Source organism: Pteropus medius, unplaced genomic scaffold (genome assembly GCF_902729225.1).
Source record: "Pteropus medius unplaced genomic scaffold, Ma_sr-lr_union100, whole genome shotgun sequence".
Taxonomy (NCBI): domain Eukaryota; kingdom Metazoa; phylum Chordata; class Mammalia; order Chiroptera; family Pteropodidae; genus Pteropus; species Pteropus medius.
In genome coordinates this window covers 1,874,080-1,894,965 of record NW_024347867.1, presented here as the reverse complement: position 1 = coordinate 1,894,965, position 20,886 = coordinate 1,874,080, and the positions used below count along the sequence as shown (strand labels likewise).

At 42.1% G+C, this 20,886-nt stretch overlaps 1 protein-coding gene across 1 annotated transcript in view; it reads left to right on the top strand.

Moving 5' to 3' along the window:
• The first annotated feature begins 344 nt into the window (after positions 1–344).
• The window catches only part of LOC120615822 (brefeldin A-inhibited guanine nucleotide-exchange protein 3-like), a 72,639-nt gene continuing 52,097 nt past the window's right edge, over positions 345–20,886 (top strand). Inside the window, exons 1-3 of the mRNA XM_039879070.1 lie at positions 345–634; positions 735–973; positions 6,606–6,657. Coding sequence (XP_039735004.1) covers positions 345–634; positions 735–973; positions 6,606–6,657 — 581 coding nt within the window. The remainder of the gene's footprint in view (positions 635–734; positions 974–6,605; positions 6,658–20,886) is intronic.

The window sequence follows — 20,886 nt, the reverse complement described above, 5'->3', positions numbered from 1 at the left end:
CCCTTGTGTGCCACCTCCCCTACACCCCCCTTCCTCCCAAAGGAAAACAACCCAGCACAAGAGTACAGTAAGGGGAAGGAAAAGAAGGGGAGAGTTTGTGTTGGTTTTTTTTTAACGGTTTGAAATTCAAGAATGTGTTTCGAGTCCAACTCTTGTTGGTTTGGGGAGTAACAGCCTCTCTGGGTTTAGTTTTCTCGTGTGTATAATGGGGATATTAACCCACACGCGCACACACACACACACAGTGCTGCACACATTTTGGGCAGTCATAATTTATTCACAGGTAGCACCCGAGCCTGTCACCGACAGCTGCCCAGAGGAGCAGTTCACTAAACAGTGAACGCATGGACAAGGGGATGCAGCCCGCGCAACGCCACACTGCACAGGGGCTTCTGCGACCCGGGCTGGGCCGCCCTAACTTCTCCGGCTTGGCGCAGGGGGTGGGGCGGGGTGGACAGCTGCGAGGCCTCTCCCTGCCGGCTGCCCGCCGCGGATCCGACACTCCTTCGGGCCCGCGAGCCAACTCAGGACATCCGCCTCCACCTTTCCGCAAAGCCTCGGTGCGCCACGGCCTGCCAGGGCGGCGGGGTAAGGGCTGCGTTCTCGGGCCTCCCGCCCCCAGCCCCGCGACGCGGCGGGAGCGCACCTGACCCGGGCGGGCGGGGCGCCGGGCGGGAGGGGTGGGGCGACGGGACTGACGTGGCCCGCGGCATGGAGCGGGCGTGATTCATCAGCCGCCGCGCGGGGGCCGGATGCGAGCGAGCGCAGCGGCCGCCCAGGCGCCCGGGGCCAGGCAGCAGCGGCGGCGGCGGCGGCGGCGGCGGCGTCCCCAGCCCGGCCTCGCGCGCTTCTTTCGTGGTTGGCGGCTGGGCCCCTGCGAAGGTCAAGATGGAAGAGATCCTGAGGAAGCTGCAGAAGGAAGCGTCCGGGAGCAAGTACAAAGCCATCAAAGAGAGCTGCACCTGGGCCCTGGGTAAGCGCACCCAGCGAGGAGTGGGGCTCCAGGCACCTGCCGGCCGGTGGGGCGCCCGCGCCCCTGCTCGCCGCCGCCGGAGGTCAGTGCAGGCTGGGGCCGAAACGGCCCCCCTGCGTAGAGGGCTTTCACTGAGCATCTGTTAGGGATGCATTTCGCGCAATCGAGAGAGTTGCCTCTGTGAATTGATGGGCGATATGAGAATTGAGAATCTTGGTTCGGGCGTTGACATCCTTACCCCTTCCCTCTGGTCTGTTTATCTTCTCCTAAACCTTAGCTGGGAATCGCTGTCCTCCCCGCCCGGCTGACCCCTCCTCCAGATCCTCAGCACAGTGGATGATGGTCACCCATCTCCTAGTGAGACATTGAGCCGGTGCGAATCCAGGGCCCTGATTCTGAAACCCCTGTGGGGAAGAGGGAAGTTGGACCATCAGCCTCTTTCTGAAAACATTGGCGAGTGTAAGCAGGAAGAAATGGCTTATTTAATTTGATTTTCCTGATAGAGGCCAGTTTAAATATCACCTTTCATGGTTATTTTCTATGAAAAATAAAAGACGGGAGGGATTGTGTTACCGCTGCAATTCTGTTGTCTGCCCTTCAGACAGGTGGGATTTGAGGTTTGTGAGCCGTGCACTGAAATAAGTTCCAGGTAGCATATTTGTGTTTCCCATCAGACTCAGGTTGTAGAACTCAACCTGGGAGAAAATGGAAAGACATTGCCATGAGACAAGAATTTGGGCAATCAAGACTGTCTGGATGGGAATGGGAAAGAGATCAGGAGCATACTTTGGGTGAGACTGATGCTTTTTAAAAAGGAAAGGACCAGGAGAAGCCAGGGCAGCTCTGTGGGCCCCTGGCTTTGTCCAAGCCTGCATGTGATTCCTCAGTTGCCACTCGATAAACACATAAAATTGAAATCTTTCTCTCAACCAAAGAGCAATCAGTGTTTGTCATGACATTATACTGTGGTACTGCCTGAAAAGAGATAGAAAAGTGCCCATTAGCAGGTTTCCCACTAAATATAAAATTCTTATGGTGTTTTAGGTGACTCTTCAATATTTAGAAAATCTTGAATTCTCGTATGTTTGGGTGTGTGTATACAGACAGTCATAGGAACATAATTTTTTTTTACATCTGCATACCATCACAAAGTTTTCTAGAATATTGTCTAGGAAGTTTATCTTGTAGGCAGAACCAGACTTGACCATTTGTTTACTGTTAAAGAAAAATGAACCAGATAAATGAGTGAGCAGCAAGGCTCTTAAAGCTACAGTACTGTTTTTGCATTGCCGTTGTCGTTCAGCAGAGTGATTCAGAGTTAGATTCCCAAATACCTCTAATGAAAGGTCACAGATGGCAGGGTAACAACATAAAGCAGGGCCCGACTATGCTCTAAACATGCCATTTCTTGTATTCATTATTATTTTGCTGTAATTTAAGCAGATTTAAATAAAAAGGGAGGAGAAAAATAATCTAGTGTTTTTAATCTTTGAATTTTGATATTCAGCATTTTACATCAAACTGCAATGTTGGCCAAGTTTAGGTCCTTGAAGCCCAGAGTTGGGGCAGGTAAATCTAGAGCCTAGAGTCCAGCTTGACAGTAAGAGTAGATGCAATTCCTTTCTCTGGTTCGCAGGAGGAGATGTAAGTGAATTAAATAGTTATTAACAGTGTAAATGGAATGAATAAACCAGGAAAACAAGATCAAAGAAGAGGGGATGAATGTGGGGTCCGGGGCTTTGGGGGGAACTGGGGTGAGCTGGTGGGACTTTTGAAGTAGGTTTGACTTGAAGAATGGATGAGCTGTGGGTGCCTTCTTTTCTTCACTTATTTATTTAGCAGACATTTATTAAGACTTCCCCTGTCCTGAGCAGTGCGCTATAAAGATAAATAAAATACTTCCTTCCTGTAGAAAGTGTTAGAAGACCATGTGTGAGGAAGAGAATGGCATAAACAAAGGCATGGGGATATGGTTTCCGGTTCTTTCCTACTCCAGTCCATGTTCCACTGTTCTGTGATTTTTTTCATTTTTATTTTTTTACTATAAAACACTTTTCACTCCTCGACCCCCATAATTTCTTTACAGATTCAAGTGTAAATTCCTTAGCACCTCCGTCAGAATCTAGCCTCAGCCTTCTTTCTTACCGCTCCTCTCACTAAGGGTTCAACAGTCTACAGGAAGCCACAGCACTTTCTGGAACATGCTGTGCACTGCACACTTCTCTGCATTTGTTCCTGCTAGCAATTCCCTGTCCAGACCCAGGTCACACAGGAGGCGTCCATGCCCTGAGCTGCCCATTGAATCAGCTGGTTCTCCGGATTCAGAGGCCTGCCCTCATGACTTTCCTAGAGCATCTGCTACTTTGGATTAGAGTTGGTTGTGTGCACAGCTACCCTTCTAGGGGCAAGATAATTGAGGAATATGTTGGGTTCAAGAAAGTAAAGAAACTAATTCAAGCTGACTTAAACAAAACAGAATTTACTCACTAATACTATTAACTAAATATCCCTTGAAAGACTAGCGGTGGGTCGACTTTGGTTCGGGAATTAGACACTGTTTCAAGGACCTTACTCTGCTCTTTTTGGAGTAATTCACATGCCCTGCACAGCTGTGGGCTCATGATACATCCCATTTAGACCCTCTCATGAGAAAGGGGCACCAGCACACCTACACCACCTCAGGAAAAAGGGATTACCTCCCATTTAGACCATCGTGGGAGAGAGGGGTCATCTCCACACTTATTCCTTCATAAGATCATCTCAAGAGAGTGGGGCTCCTTCCTCCAGTCACTCCTGTTCAGCCCTTGGTTTCACTTGTTCTCTTTGTCCTAATAGGTCATGTGTGTACCCTTGAACCAGTCCTCTAGCTAAGGAATGGAATGGGCTAACTGGCTTAGGCCTAGGCTACGAGGCTCACCGAAATCTCAGAATTAGAGAAGGATGGTTTCCTCAAAACAGAATTAGGGTGCTGCTTCAGAAGGCAGGGGAGTGGATGCCTGTCAGCATAAACAATGAATGGCAACAGTGTAGATGTGAGCTTCTTGAATGTAAGGACTGTCACATATGCTTCTTTGTGGCTTCTGTACCTATGATATGAGAGGTAGATGTTCGATAAGTAAATCAACATGTTAATGACTTGTTTCAGTTTTAAGTGATATTCATCTTTTTTTTTTTGATTTCTAAAACTTATATATGTTCATTTTAGAGTACCGAAAAATATTTGAACAGCATAAAGAAAAAAATAAAATCATCCATAATCTCACCATTCAGAGATAACTAATCACATTTTGGAGTATTTCCCTTCTGCAAAGGGTGATATCATATATAGCAGACTGTCATTTGTATTTTAACTTTAGCACTATCTTCTGCTTTGTTATAAATACTTCTCTGAAAATAGGTTTTCTTGATAGTGGCATAGTAACTAGCAAGGAGTATATATGTATCTTTCCTCTATCTTGAGCTATCTAGGTTTGTTAGATTTTTTTGAAATTTATTTTATTTTTGTCAGTGAGGAAATGGTCTGACTAGGGAATAGCAATGAATAAAGGAGGGGTGGAGCCTGTGGTGAACCTGAAAGACTAGCATTCTCCTTCAAGAACTGGCAGTCCTGGAAGCTTGTGAGCTGGGAAGGGCAGGATGAAATAGAATGGCAGCACATTAGCACTGGAAGGGACTATGCCTTCATTTTAGAAACTTTTAGTATATGTTATATATCATGGGACTCATGTAGAATGGATTTGGAAAATGGAGGAGAGGTGAAAGAAAATTAGAGACTGGAGCACCAGGTAATGGAAGAAGGACAGTCTATCCAACCACCATCTTTCCCTCTGTCTTCCCACCCGCTTTGCCTTCAGATTTCTGTTATTTTCACAGCCAGATTTCATAGAGTGTCTGTAGTGACTGTGTCCACGTCCTCACTGTCTACTCACTCTTCAGCTCGTGAAATCTGACTTTTTCCTCCATCATTCAACCAACTCTCAGTAAAGAATAAACACAGAGACCTCAGTCTGGTACACCGTTCTCACACCCACCTTACAGGTGCTTTTGGCCAATTCTGAATACACCAAGCTTGCACTATGACCTTGGCCTCATTGACGCCCTGCCAATTTTTATAAAGCCTTTTGAGCTACTCTGTGTCCTTTGCCAGCTCCTGCTCCTCTCCATAACCTAAATGCTTGAATTTCTCAAGAGTTAGCCCTGAGTCCTCTTTTCTTATTCCCATCCCTACTGGAGTTGAACACATTTATACCCACAACTTCAGTTCAGTTTCTGAGAATGTGATGCCCACATTTATGTTACGAGTCCACACCTGTGCTCAGACATTCAAACCCCAATACAGCTACTTACTCAGCATCTCTACTCGAATGATTTAGGCTCATTATGGCTGCTCTGTGACTTCTCTTTCTCTTTTCCCCTTCTATCTCTTTTCTTAGCATTTGTAGAGCTGCATACCCTGAGTTGAATATAAACCCTTCTGTCTGATGAGGAAAACTACAACAATTTGGTTGTTTAGTGTCAGAATCTTTCCTTGGGAAGCAGCATCAAGTTCCCCGGGACACTGGCCCTGCCGTGCTGACTGCTGGGCCCTGTTGAATGCGTGGCCTTTGATCTGCTCCTTGCCCCTGAAGCTCAGGACTTTGTTTTTTTGTTATCCTGTCTCATCTTAAGGACTGATCTCATTCCTTCACTTCCTCCCTTGGCCTCGTGACCCGACTAATCCCATCTTTCTATTTTGCGGATTGCCTTGCTTACACCATTGTTTTGTGTCATTGGCCACAACAGGCCAGATCCTGTCACCATGTTTTGACCTGTTGTTACTCCAGAGTCTCAGATACATTTAGGGTCCTCTGTTTCCTCTGCTGTCTTAGAGCATGGAGAGATTTTTCTCCTTCCCTAATGAAAATGGTTCACATTGACAGGACTTTGTAACTAAGCTAGAGTCAACACAATTTGAGCTGAAAAACTAGACACAAGTCGGAGCTACCGAAATAGAACAGTTTTTTATTTGGGGTTTTTCTTAAAAGAGAATAGTGACCTTTTCATTATCTCTACAATTGGAGGCGGCAGTAGTGTGAGTAATCCACAGCAGTGGTAAAGTTTTGAACATCCAGGTTGACTTAATGAGATTTGGGGCGTGAGCCTCCCAATCAGTATCTATAACTATAGTGCGTTTTGAAAAAGTTTTATCTACCACGTCGTAAATGTGTGCCAGAATCATGAGATGTTGCCTAAAGTGCTTTGTGAACTTCAGAGTCTCTCACATGTAAGTTATTGTTTAAAGTATTGAAACTGTAGTTTCAAGGAAATAACTTTCTCTCTTTTTTATTGCAAAGATATAGTGTTTTAGTCAGTTTTGGCTAAATCGGCATTCTGGTTCAGGTTAGGAATGTAACTATTTAGTCTGTATCTCTATGAGGAAATAGGTCTTAATTTTTAACCTTCCCTGGGGAAGTCTCTGGGCTATCAAGGGAGAAGAATTTTTAAGTATGAATGATTTGCATGCAGAGAATTGAGACTCGACTACTTTATAATTATCAAAATTTCTGGGGAAAAAAGAAACTAACAGTGAAGTGCAAAGCAGATTCTCATTTTGTACATATTTATTTTTAATTATGTAATTTTCCTTTGGCAGAAACCCTGGGTGGTGTTGACACCATTGCCAAGATCCCTCCACACGTGCTGAGGTAAGGAAGATGGAGTCGTGTAATGCAGGAGAAGTAGAAACTGCCCACTCTGTTTTCCTGCGAGCCTGGGTAGCCTTGTTGGTTTATAGCAGGATACTTGCTGACCGACGGCTCTTTTGCATTCATGACCTGGGGGTGTTTTATGAGCTTGGCATGATGGGCACCTGATTGCTTTGATTTCCACCTGTCTCTGGAGTGAGTGAAGTCAGTGAGCCAAAGGAACCACTGTGGAAGTCATTTCAGCAGGTCAACACGTAATGTGGGGTGGATCCAAGCTCTCACTGGCCCCTTGGCTGGACACCATCTTACACACTCTGCAGCCACATGCAGCAGCCCTGAGACAGTGAACCTATTTCCTCACCTTTCTCACTTTCCCCATCCTTGTATTATTCCCCCTTGGCATGAGAGAAATACGTGACCTTTGTGGAAAATTTAGAAAGAACAAATAAGTAGTTCATAATTACACCAGCTAAGGAAAACCACTGAAACCAGTTTAACAGATTTTCTTAACAGGATTTTTTTCACACACAGATTTTATTTTATTTACAAAGTGAAATTTTATTCACAAGGTTTGTTTCCTGCTTGTTTTTTTAGTCAACACTGCATGAAGAACATTTTCTAATTTCAATATATGTTCTCCAAATAAAAATATTTCAAATTCTTCGTTATATGGCTGCTGCAACATAATTTGTGTCGTAGCTTTCTTATTATTAGACATTTGGATTGTTTCCACATTTTCTTTGAGAGTATTAAAAATATTGAATTAACAGTCTTTTGTTGAGTATAATTTCTATACTGTCAGGGCACTATGATTTATTATGTATTTTCTCTTTTCAAGTAGATTGAACAAGAATTATGTTTCTGTCTTTTAAAAAAATTTATTACTTCTCATGTAGTATCCACTACAGGCTGATATATCGTAAGGGAATTCATGTGTTAATCAAATCGAGAGTACTTTTATGTGCATAACGCTTCTAAATGTACAGAATGTCTGGCAGCCACATTCTTTCCTAGAGGAGGGCAGTGCCAGCTGGACTGTCCAGGCACACAGGAGAATGTGAAGACTCTTCAAGAGAGACAAAGGCGTGGATAGTTTAAGGGACACGATTTCCTGGGCCCCAATTTCTATAAATATCCTTACTTAAAACCTATTTGCTTCCAAATTGCTTTTGCAAGTTAGTTTTTACTTCCTCGCTTTCAGCAAAATTGAAGGAGAACTTAATCTGGTTATAAGATAATCAACAAAAATATTTTTCGGTTAAGTTCCCTGCATTCTCTTATTGACATAAACAAGGTTTCTTACTGCTTATATCTATAAAAGTAAAAGAAAAAAGTATAGAATTGATGGTAAACCTCACCTTATTATAGGAATAGGGAATATTCATCCATAGGTATATAAACTAATTGAGGAGAACAATAAACTGACTCTACGCATTTCATTAGAAATGCATTTCTAATAAAATTGTACTTTCTGTGTTAACTACATTAACATTCTTATGAGTAATTATTAATATTGTTTGGGTCAGTTATGTGAATTACATTAGTAATTAGAGCTCAAACCAGAAGAAAATTGAACAATTTTAAGCTTCGTGGCTACAGGAACATTTTAAAGAATCATTTCTTACAGATTGTTACAGAGAACTATAATAGAAGAATTAATAAAAGCTTCTCAAGCAGTAAAACATATAATATGGAGAGAAAAATTCCATGAGGAAGTAGAATGGGAATACAAGTTCAAGGAGAAAAGAGAACAGTGCAGCCTTTATTTTTACTGTTGAAAGAGAGTTTCTTCTTATATTTTTTGATGGATGAAGGTAATTTTCTAGTTGGTGAGGTATTTAGATTTCATTAGATACATTTAAGTGAGCAATGTTTTAATTAAATTTTTAATAATTCCAATATGACAAAATTGTTGCCTTTGCAATTAATTAATTATCATGAAAAATTTAAACATCAATTTAAAATGTGTGAAAAACAGAACTTTAAAATTTTCTTAGTGGCTGTATGATGACACTGCTCTGTAGGTTGTTTTCTAGTCCACAGGGTTGTCGAACCTACATCGAGGCTGTCTGTGATTCTGGGTCTGTGATAAAAGGTCTGCCTTCAGTGCGAGGCTCCTGGTCTGCCTTCAGTAGAAGCTCCTGGTCCACGGGTTGGGAATATTCATCAAACGGCAACTGATATTTTCCAGCTCTTGGCGTGTGTGTGGCCAGACGATTTGGAAAAAATACAGTGTTCACGGGCCTAAGGACATGTGTTTAGCCATTTAGCTTAACTTTCATCCATGGCCTTGAGATTTATCTCAAAGACAGAGAGCCATCTTGATTCATCCATAGGGAATAGTCACAAAATTGGTGGCAAAGATGCTGGATGAGGAACTGTGGATGAATATGTGTAGGTGTCTTTACATATCTTCGCCATTTTAGAAATATAATTCAGAATTCTTATTCTGCGATGAAGAGCTGATGATGTCTTCCTTGTATACAAAGGAATGTGCGTTATTGTATTCCAGATATGCGGTGAGGTCTGTCCAACATTCTCGTACAGAGAATGGAACCATATAAACGAGACAGAGCAGATGTGAGCCTTGCACGCAGAGATTTTATATTCTGAGGGAGGAGAATGAAGCTGAAAAACACTGTTATGAGGCAGCACATGTAAATTTATTGTAGGATTTTATCCATGTGAGGGTTTCAGCTTGACCATAATTTGCAATAGTTGGGAGCCTTTTAAAGCCTCTCCCATGGTATAGTAATAAGCCGTGATTAGAATACAGAGTCATTGAATCAATAATGCTCTGATTTACTATTTCACTTTATTATCAGGGAAGTGATATAATGGGGAGATACACTGTAATGGGCTTTTCCCCTTTTGTTGTGGATCAGTCTTCCTCTACCTCTTCGATTCATCACCCGGACACTTTAAACTCAGAGAGCACTTACTCTGTCCACTCATTATGTTTAACTTGCTTTCTTATTATTGTTTGAGCACCTGTCCCAGAAGATCTAGTTGCATGAGAAAGAACTGGGATATGTTAATTCTTTTAAACATTTTTCACCAATTATATTTAGTATATGAGAAATAAGCCAGATTTATGAACTACTTGTTGTATTCTCCAGATTTTGTATTCAGATCGTTTCCATTTCTGTTAGCACCTAGAAGTCATTATTTTCAGATTTTTTGTTGTCGTGTCAGGTTCTGGAAAGGGCTATAGGGAATAATTCAAATCACAAATACTTCTACTGTGTTGTTTCTATTTATTTTTTCCATTGATTGACTGCCTTCCATGTTAAGAAGATTAACAATCTGATAAATAATTACTGATATTGTTTTGATCAGTTATGTTCATTAGTAACGACCCAAATTAGAAGAAAATTGAGACTTTGAGAAACCTACGGTCGTAGTATCTTTTTCTTTCTTTTGTCATTGATTGCTTGGAGGTCTTGTACAAACTGAGGTCCAGATGTCACATGAATGATTTTAGTGACTCTAGTGACTGGATTTAGTCACGCATAGGGCATTGTAGGGGAGAAAGCCATGATAAAACATTTTAGAGGAATTAAAGACTGGTCAAGCATTGCTTCTTTCTGCCCCAGCCTCTTTCATTAGTAATTGCCCACTCTCTGCATTGATGCAGTGAGCTGCTTTAGCAACTGGCATGTGCCCAGTGAGAGTCAGTGTCAGGGCTGGACGAAGGGCCAGGGAACCTGTCCTGTGGAGTGCTTTCTGAATGTGTTAGTGTGTGGTTGTGTGAAGATCTTTCCACTTTCCTGCCCTTAGTCTTGCTTTAGGTTTTGGTAGTGAGTTTTAATAGTCCTTACCTTCCTCCATACTGTTTTTGCTTCTCTTTTCTCTTTTCTTCTTAAACTTTAGATCTTACACACCTTCACAGGGTTGAATAAAACCTGTGAATTAGTAGGCCATCATGGTGTCCCTACACTCTAGAAAGGAGCCATCAATAGCTCAGGCTCTTAGATCGAGGGCCATTTCCATATCCTCCTTGTTTTATAAGCAAAGGGCAACTTAGGATGTTCCATAATAGTCACAGACTTGGTAACGTATCTCCATCTAAGTCAAGTTACCACTCCGTCACTAAGTCCATTGTTGTTAGCCACTAGTTTTCTGACCAAGAAATAAATGAGACCTGGGAACTACTGATGAAAAAGTCAGTAGCATGAAATGTTTCATGTTCTCTGACATACTTCTCCTTTACCCTCTCACCGCCTACACCTCCCCACTTTTTCTCTGTGGTTTTGAAAATCAAGTGATATAACCAAAATTATTTGGTCATTTATGGAATTTTCGGGGCTGTTGTGGTTTTTGTTATGAATATTCAGGGATGATATCTGCCTTTTGTGAGGCTGTCACCAGCACCTGGTTTAAGCCCACCTAGAGGTACCACAACTTCTGTAATGTTTAGCTTCTTGCAAGTTGATACATTGGCCATGCCCTTCCATGTCATGGTTTCCTTTTGATGGCTTGGTAATGATGATTAGGTCTGTCTGATCATTTTTCTCTCTGGAATGTTGAAAAGCTTGTATTTTATCCAGCCTTATTTGCTAAAAGGGAAAGAGCTTATGTCTCTTCTGTGGACCTTTCAGTACCATTGTTGTTTGCAGTTAGCGCCTCTTCCTGATCATTCTTGACCTACTGGCACATCCCCAGGGAATATTCTTCCTTGTCTAATGGACTCCTGCAGTGTTCTGCTTATAAGCCTTGGTTGGGAGTGCTCAGTCCCTCTGTTGGCACCTAGGCCAGGATGCCCTGCCGCTGTCCTCTCCAATGGATTTGAAACTCCAAATTCTGATGGCTGTGGGTCTGGATACTGTCACATAAATCTGTATCAGTCTGCAAGGAAGGTGCTTTTCACCCTGTGCCAAGGCCTAGAGACCCTGGGCCTTTTTACCACATTGAATGTCATAACTGAGCTGCCTGCTTCTCTGACTTACTGCTCCATCTTCCCTGTCAGATTTCCAGGGGGTTCACTCCCCAAGTGAGGCGAATGAGGTTTATCTTGATGACAGGGTTTTTTTGGTGCTTCCTTAAATTTTGTGCCTAATGTCAGTGCCTCACTCCCTCAACCTGGGTTCTGGCCCAGCACTCCCCATCCTGTCAGAAAGTTCTCACAGCCACAGAAGCCATCCACACTCAAGTCAGACCTTATTCTGCCTCCTCCAGATTCCACAGACTGTTTTTTACTTAGGCCCTTTGTTTCTGTCCTGCTTTGCATGGAACCTCAGTGACATACGCCATCAAGGAAACAAGCTTCTTCCCAGGACCAAGGCTGTGTTCAGTAAGTCCCCATTGCCAGATTCCCCCTCCCACGTGTCCTAGGGTTTTACTGAAGTCAGCTCCCAGTCCTGGCCCCTCCTCCCTCGAGGGCCCATCTCATAAGTGTAAACAGAGCATACTTGTTACCAGTCCTCTTCCTTCTGCATGCTAAAGCTTAGACCAAAACAATAGATCTGGAGGCCTTTGATTAACAATCCAATGCTCCCCTTTGTATGGGGCACTAAAATACTAGGGGGACATTTTCTGAGCTTCTCTCTTCATCAAGATTGTTTATTGTATCTCATAACATTCACTCTCTTATCCTACTTATCCTTGAAGACTAAGCTACAGTTGGTAGAAGTGATCCTTCTTTCCTTTGAGGCCTCACTATATACTCGTTACATAATTCTGGTCATAGTACTTACCAATCAGGTTGGCAGTTGTTAAGGGTTCTGAGGCCCTATCCTCAAGGAGCTCATGCGTATAAATTATTCATCTTTGTATCCCCAAGTTCAGTGCCTTATAAATGTTTGCAGGATGAAACTGCTTCTCTAGACTCTGCATCATACATCCCAGGGAATCTGTGCCCTCCTTTTCTAGATCCTTGGAAAACATAGTATTTGGAGGGATCCACACCAGAATGGAATCTCAGCTTTCATAACAGAACTTCTAATATTGAATGGGAGGCTACGTCCCAAAGAGTAGATCCAGAAGCCCAATACCCAATTGATTGACCTCAGCTAGTATTGTCATAAGTCCCTCACTGCCTACTCAGCCAAAGCCCTGACTAGCTTAATGTGTATTAGACCAGGGGTGGGGAGTCGGTGGTAGTTATTGTGACCCTGATTAATAATCTATGACAAGGATTTCAGCTCTCATTAGGTTTGCATGAAAAGCCCTTGGCTCACCTGGAAGGGGCATGCTGCCTGCCCTACCCCACCCCCAACATGAATTCAACTTTGAGCATTTCTGTTCTAAAGAAATAAAGAAACTCCACCCCCACCTCTCTCCAATCCAGAATTTTACCTTTCTCTTAGCCCAGGTTACTTACTTACAGCAGGACTGATCTACATGAGATAAAACTGTCAAGGGGATCTTCGGGCTGTCTTGTTAAAAGGCAGCCATTGGCATTGAATCTCTTGTTGGCGTTTCTCAGTGCCCCTGAGGAACAATCCCAGCCCTTACATGGCCATGGCCCAGCTGCCATTTTGCTTACCTGTTCGTGATTCTTCAGAGATGACCTCAGTCTAATTACTTTTCTTCTGCCAACTCTAGTTCCCAGAACGACTCCAGCAGCCTTTCTTCCCATTTGTCTTTGTACGGTCCCCCAACATCCTCCTGTTCCCACCCTGGCTGAGTCTCTGCCTGGCCCTCTGCTTCATTTTACATGCCTGGTCCAGACACTTATTTCAGCCCAGATGCTGACATGTTCTTCCTTGTCTTGATTGGAGGACCTTCTGATCTTTCATGCAGTGTGGGAGTATATTCGTCAGCATTTATGCTCGGAGAAAACCATCTATAATGGCTTCCCATTTTTTTATATGTTTTTTAACTTACTTTCTGCTGCTTGTTATCTATTTTAATGCTTTACTTCTGTGCTTTGAACCCTGGAGCAACTTCTACAGGATGTCCAATTTTTTTGTTTGTTTTTTTAATTGAAGAAATAAGCATACCTACATCAACTGGGAAGGATTATATGTGATTTTAAGTGGACGTGCACAAATACCTCAATAGCAGTTTATGGCAGGCATTTTGACCTCATCCTTGTTATTTCTGCCTTTTGTGTGTCATGGAGAAATGTTGGGCTCCCTCTTGCTACCTCCCACTGTCAAGAGGAGGAAGCAGAGGGTGCCTGTGTAGAATTCCCAGGTCCTGTCTTCAGCTCCTGCCAACTGAATGGAGGATATCAGCCTAAGTGCAAGACGTGCACTTCTAATGGGGCATCTGTGCTATTCCAGGTGATTTGCAAACATCTGTGCTTCTATTGGATTTAAATTCATCTTGAGGTCTCTTGCCGATTTCTGCCTTTCCTCCCTACCATAGCTGACTTCTCTTTGCAGAGGCACATAAACCAGTTTGGGCTCTGTTAATCTTTTGGTTCTGCACAAGAAAAAGAAAAAGAGAATAGGAGGTTTAAGACACTTTCGTTAGTCTTAGCCTGACTTATTTTCAGTTTAGAGAATTTTTTAGTGATCTATGAAAGGAAACAGGGAGAAGACATTGTCAACCTTGCCTGAGGTCAGTGGGGACCATTTAAGTGAACAAGGGCTGGCTCTCGAGTCACCTGAACTATTCCAGCTTCCTGAGATCAGGCTTACCCTAAACAGGTGAGCAGAATGATGTTTCTGTGTTGGCCACAAAAACCAGTCTGCAGGGAGAATGTGGAGTAGCCTCTAGTAGTGGGGATGCCGAAATCCATGTTAGAAATCGAAGTGCCCTGAAGATCTAGTTTCTCTTTTACCTCTCCCTCCTGCTGTGGAAGACAAAGAGTATCCCTGTCACCTTTTAACATAGTTTAAGTGATAATACTATACTATTTCCTAACTTACAAACAGCCGTTTCTGTGTGTTATCTGCCAGCCCACAAACTAGTCCTAATGGTTTTCATGTTCTAATTACCTTTGATAAGGAAGACTTTCAATTAGCTCTCAATTATAAAGCTTCTCCTTGTTAATATCCCCTGACCTAAAAGCACTTTTAAATGATGCAGTCAGTTAAAGAAGTACATAACCCGCTCAAGCTAGGATGTAGGGATATTGGGCTCGAGTGATATTTTGTGATGTGAGCAAGATATTAATGTTCCATAACCAGCCATGGCCACTTGTGCTTCCTTTATGACAAGCAGTTGATGTCTTTATTTTATAGCGCTTAGCTCTCAAGGGAAGTGTTAGGAGGAAACATAACTCCATTTTGAGAAAGTATAACAATCCAGTCATGAATATCCTTTCTCAAGCCTCTTCATTTCTTTCAAATGGGATGAAAGTAGGATTTTTGCTGTGCTGGTTATTCTGTGCATGGTTTTCATAATTAAACTGTGCCTTATGAGCACTTTAGCTCCAGATTTCCTGCTTTCATTTCAAAGTATGCCTCTGAGATATTATTTATATTGATGGGTTATAAAAATGGATTCCAAGAGATGGGTAGGGATCTGAGCTCATCGATTCAGTGGTGTAAATGGCTTGGTGAGATATTGGTATTTCTTTTTTTAATCCTTTAGGACTTTTCTACTGGGGAAAGCATGGTACAAAGACTAACAATCAGAGTTAGTTGCTTTGAACATCTTTGTTTATTAAATATTTCATACTTTTATTGTATTGTTATTTTACTGTACATTTATGTGTAGACGAACTGTTTATAAATTGGTCGTATTATGTAACCACACAATACCTGGTATATCTTTTTCAAGTTAAGACTGATAAATTTGATACAGGAGATATCCCTTTACCTGTTCCCCAGTCCAGTACTCCGTTATTACGATGCTTTGTAGCATGCTAAATAGCCTTATGATTCACATATTCCCAAATAAATTTGGGACGCATCAGAATATAAGCTAACATTTTTTAAACTTTTACTATGTGCCAGGGATTCTCCCAGCTGCTATACATGCCGGTCTCAATCCTGACAGCACTTCTGTGAGGCAGGGGCAGCACTGAGGCTTTGAGAGACCTTCAGGCCAACCCCAGAGAGCGTCAGGACTGCTGGACTCCCAAGTTTTACCTTCTTAACCCATTATGGAGCATTACTTATCCCACTGTAGAGTTAACGCAGAAGTTTGTTTTTTTCTTATTTGTAATTTATGTGAAAAGGTGAGATATATAAAGCTAAATTTCATGCAGTAAATTATCTGATGAAGCACAATTATTGAAAAGAATTCTTGAGAAAGCTGCTATATTTAGCTACTGCTCACTCATGAGCACAACTTACTAATGTAGGAATATATATATGATCACCTCATATTGAAATAACTTTAAATGCAATTTCCAAGGAGTCAGAGCTTTTAAAAGGGGGGGGCGGGATGTGTCCTATATTCAGACTTAGGGGAGAGCCATAAATGAGCAGAGATTTATTTATTATTTATTTATTATTGAGATTAGTGTGTACACATGACTTTGCCAGGAAATGACCTAAATTGACTTTTCCTCTGTAAGGCAGAAGGAGACCTTAAGGTAAAAGAAATGCTAGTCTGGAGTGGATGTGAATACCCAGTGGGGAAGCCTGAGTAATTATGCAATTAAGTAACTAGCCCTGTGCTCTCCTAGCTTCTGCGGAATTGACTGAGAGAAGAGGCCAAGTAGCAGCTAAGGTTTCCTTAGGGAGGGTTATTAAGGTAAGCGAACCTGCAGAATTAGAAATTTTGTATAGGGCTCATTTTTAGGCCTAAACTAAAGGAATGCATCTATAAGAAATCATATTCTGAGGAGGAGCAAACCTGACCTAATTTTTAACTGAAAGAAGTCCAGAGAGAACTGTTGTATTTCAAAGATTGTTTTTTCCCTCCTGAAACTCTAACTTCTCTCATTTGCTTGCTTTATTTTGTAAGTCCTGTTTTGTTTTCTTTTGTTTTGTATTTACCAGCTGGGAGGACAATCTTTTAAAGACAAAAGGGAGTTTTGTATGCTTATTTCAGAAACTGTTGGTAGGGAAGAAACTGGGAAACTGTCCAGCTGTGCATGGCTTGTGGGGCAAAGGGCCGAGGGAGGGAGCTGGACATAGAGGCCTCTCAGGGTTGAGCTGTGGCGGGGCTGCTGTATTATTACCAAAGAGGATTTTAACTCCAACTCTGAAGTAAACCTGGATGTGGAAAACAAAACCAGTAACATGGTATTTGCTGAAAGAGGGGTGGGGGAGGCACTCATGTGTTTCAGAGATAGTAAAGATATGGATATAACTTAAAGTCAATAGGATATTTGATTACAAAAGAAAATGGTTGTTAGTTTAAGGTGTGTGAACCCAAGCATGCAGTACTGTGGACACCTTTATAAATATTTGTTCGTTATGATTGCCTCAAATGTCAAGATCCTGAAGGTTCAGTCTTCAGTGTCGACATCTCTATTTTACACTTTAAAAAATTATCGAGGACTCCAAAGAACTTTTTTAAAAATTGTGGGTTATAGTTATCATGTTAGATATTGAAACGGAAATTAAAAAAACATTAATTTATTAAAAATCTTAAGCCTGTTGTATGTTAATATAAATGACTTTTTATGAAAACTACTTCCAAGAAAATACTTGGAAGAATTTTACATTTTTTTGCAAATCTTTATTACCCAACTTAATAGAAAACAGCTAGATTCTCAGGTTGCTTCTCTATTTAATTTGTTACAATCTGCTGATTTGGCTGAAGAAAATCCAGCCTATACAGATACGTGGTTTAAAATGGGAGGGGAATTTTAATTGCCTTTTAAAATAATTGTGGATATATACATATATTTTTGATAAACCAGTGTATATTCCTGAGAGATTGAGAATGAAAATAGTTTGACTTCATGGACTCTCTGAAAAGGTCTCAGGTGGCTAACTAAGGTCACAGGTGGCTATGCTTTGAGAATCATTCCCTTCCCATTTTAGGTACCAGAATTTCAAACTGTTGTTTAAGAGTCACCAGGTCTTCCTCTTACCTGAGAACAGGAACTGCTCTCAGCCTTCCTGCTTTCTCCCGGCCTTGCCTTGGACTCCCAAACCTTTAGGACCGCATAGCAATCAAGCTGTTATGCCTTGGAGGGAGGTGACTCTCTGCTCTCCTTCTCACAGGCCTGTGGAATTGTCACATGGGTCACTTATACTTCTACCATTCCCCTAGCAATGGAAATTACCCTATAATCGCCCTACAAATACTTCTTACTAGGATTCTTGTGAAGATTACATAAGTTATCAAGTAAGACTGGCAATTTGCAGAATGTGCAACAAATCAAAAGTGAAATATCACTGATAAAATTGCTCAGTGTTTTGGCTGTTTGCAGTATGATTAAGGGAGTGTGTGTGTGTGTGTGTGTGTGTGTGTGTTTTACCTTCAATGCTGAGTTCTAAGTGTGATTTTAGGTAGAGAACAAGGTTCTGAGAACAAAGGAGCAGATAAAAATCTGTATTTAAGTAGCATTGTTTCTGATTCCTAAGAATACAAAGAGGCCTAATTGCCTGAGCAGGCAAGAACTGGAAAACTTCACTGTGGCAGTTTCAGATGTTCTGTAAAATAAATACTGGCATCTGAAATAAGAGAGCAGCATCTGATTCCAGTTCCCTCAGCATGCCTTTTCCATTTCTACTTAGACTCAAGATTTAGCTGGCCTCTTCTACGGCAGTCCACAATGAGGCTGTCAGGGAGGACACTACATTCCCTACGTACTGCAACATATACCTACCTAAAAGTAATGCTTTGGTTGTCTTTAACCAGAAAAGGTGCAGATGTTTTCTTAGTTTAGGAGGTAATTGTGGGTTATTTGTAAATTATCTGGACCATCCATCATTTTCTTCTGGAACAGAAAGCTCGGTTTCCTACTCAACATCCAAACACCCCCTGCCCCCAGCAGGATCAGATTGAGTATCAGGATCTACCTTTGTTATCAGCCCTGTGTTTCGGAGAGGCTGCCCCATCGCAGGCACCACTGTCTGGTCTGACATGAATTGGCCCAACGTCAGATGTAGCAGAGTGGAATGTGAGGGGATGCTCTTCCAGTCTTGTGCAAGTAAAGTTCTTCTTCCTGTGAAACTTAACACATTCAAATCATAGTTGGAAGGGGTAGGGCTGTTTCATAGCCTTGAGGGGAGCCATCCAGGGCATAAAGCTGACACAGAGGGTGGATCAGCAGAAAGATGGAAAGAACCTAGATTCTTGTCTGTGTCATGACAGTGCTGAATTGCCTAAACCTGAAGCCAGCCTGTCTCCTTGTTTAAGCCACTTAAGGAGCTGGATTTCCTTTCACTTGTAGCTGAAAGCACCTTCATGGATGGATACCTGCTCCCTAAAGGAATCCATATGACTTTCAGAGACCCTAGGGTATGAGGAGAGCGCAGGTGAATGTGGCAGCTATAACAAACATGAAGATTTATTGGTGGGACCCTTTCCTGTTGTCTGGCTGCTGTTTGGCGATATTGTTGTCCTTTTTATTTCTTCTGCAGGATAAAGATAAGGAAATTCTACATTGAGACATTGAGTATTGGGTAACACTGGTAAAATAGTAAGAGAGGAGAGCTGAGACATCCGTGGCTTTTATAAGATGTAGGCTCTTGGGAGTGGGGGTTTAGCATTCTCTCCTGCACCCAGGGCACACAGGTACACACTGTGGCCTTGTCCCACTGCTGTAAATAACTGGCTTATATGCATGCTCCCCCACCCATACTCTAAACGCCATCATCCTTATGCCCAGGGCCCCTGGTGCCTGCCCACAGAATTGAAGGGTACCAGTTATGGAGCATTGGTCTATGCCAGGAATTTTACCAATGACTTTATGCATTATTTTGTTAAATTTTATAATGGGTACTAATATAATCTATATTTTAATAAGGAGACAGGCTGGAGTGATAAAAGTCGCACAGCTAATCTACGATAGAGGTTCAAATACAGAAAATTGTTTTTAACTAATATAGCCTATGTCTTTATTGCATATTTGCTGAATACCTGTCATTTAGGTATGTTAGAATAGGAATTACCGTTGTCCCTGATCCTTCATTTCCCTTTTCACCTTTGAGAAATGTTTCGTGACAGAAGGCACATAGGTCATTACTTGAATGTTGGTGCTTCTCTAGAAATAGGCTTTGATAGAATATGTACGTTATGAAATTATTCAGTTGTAAGTAATGGAAAACAACTAACAGTGGTTTAAACAAGATGGGGCTTAATTTTATCGTTAATAATGTCTAAGGGTAGGCCGTTATGTCCAGTATTCTGTTGGCCTTCCATTATATTTGACTCTTCGTACCACAAAATGGCTATTGCAGCTCCAGTCATCACATTCCCATTCAAGGCAGAGGCAGAAGGGCAGTGCCACCTAGATAGGTCTGGTCCTTTTTATCAGGAAAGCAGAAGTTCTTCTGCTTTTATCAGGAAAGCAGAAGTTCTTACAGAGCTACAAGAGAGTTTGGAAAAGCAGGAAACAGGATCGTTAGGAAAGACTCAGACCAGTCTTGATCTACCACTTGGAGCAGACCACACTGTCAGCTTTTAAAACAAATTTAGAATCTAGTTGCTAAGAGGAAGGCTGCTGACACTACCAGCCACATATTTCAAAGAAGTAGAGGCTATTAGAATTTGAAGAGGTGATAGAGATATTCCCATCTTGCAGGTAAGACAGCAGACTTCTAGAGAATACATGTTTCTGAGCCAAGGCAAAAGAAGGCTCGTTTCCTTAGACTCTGCTGTTCTTAATGTGTCTCCCTCATATTTCTATAAAGTGTTTGCTTTCAAAGCTCTTTCATATCCCAGCTCAGTTTATCCTTCCCATCTTTTTGAAAAAGACTAGGGAGGGCAGAGCCTTCCTAGTGCCTTGTGAATAGAAAGTATGCTCTGGAGAGAGCTAAATAACATGCCCAGGATTATACTCTGTATTTGTTGGCCAAAACGAAACACAGATCTTCAAGTTGGACCAGAGTTCCATTACCAGACCCCATTGCCTTCTACGACACTGTGATCTCCCCTTGTGTAGCCATCATGCTTAAGCCAGAGCAGGCGAGCTCCCTGCTCAGACACCGTGGGCTTTCAACTGGGCAGGCCCAGGCGCCTTGGCAACCCAACAAGGATAGCTCTGGCTTTCTAGGGATGACTGGGTGGAACATAGCTTGCATCAGGATATTGGGTCCCTCTGTGTCCAAGGGAAGAGAGAACAGCCACCTAGTGTGGCTATGAGGAGTGGCGATGAGTAAGTGTCCATAAACTTGAGTGCGAACGTTCATTTCCTAGGTCAATTCGACCCTGTCTTTCAGCAGCAGAGTTCCTGGTCATTTTGATCCACTCAGCATGTTCCTG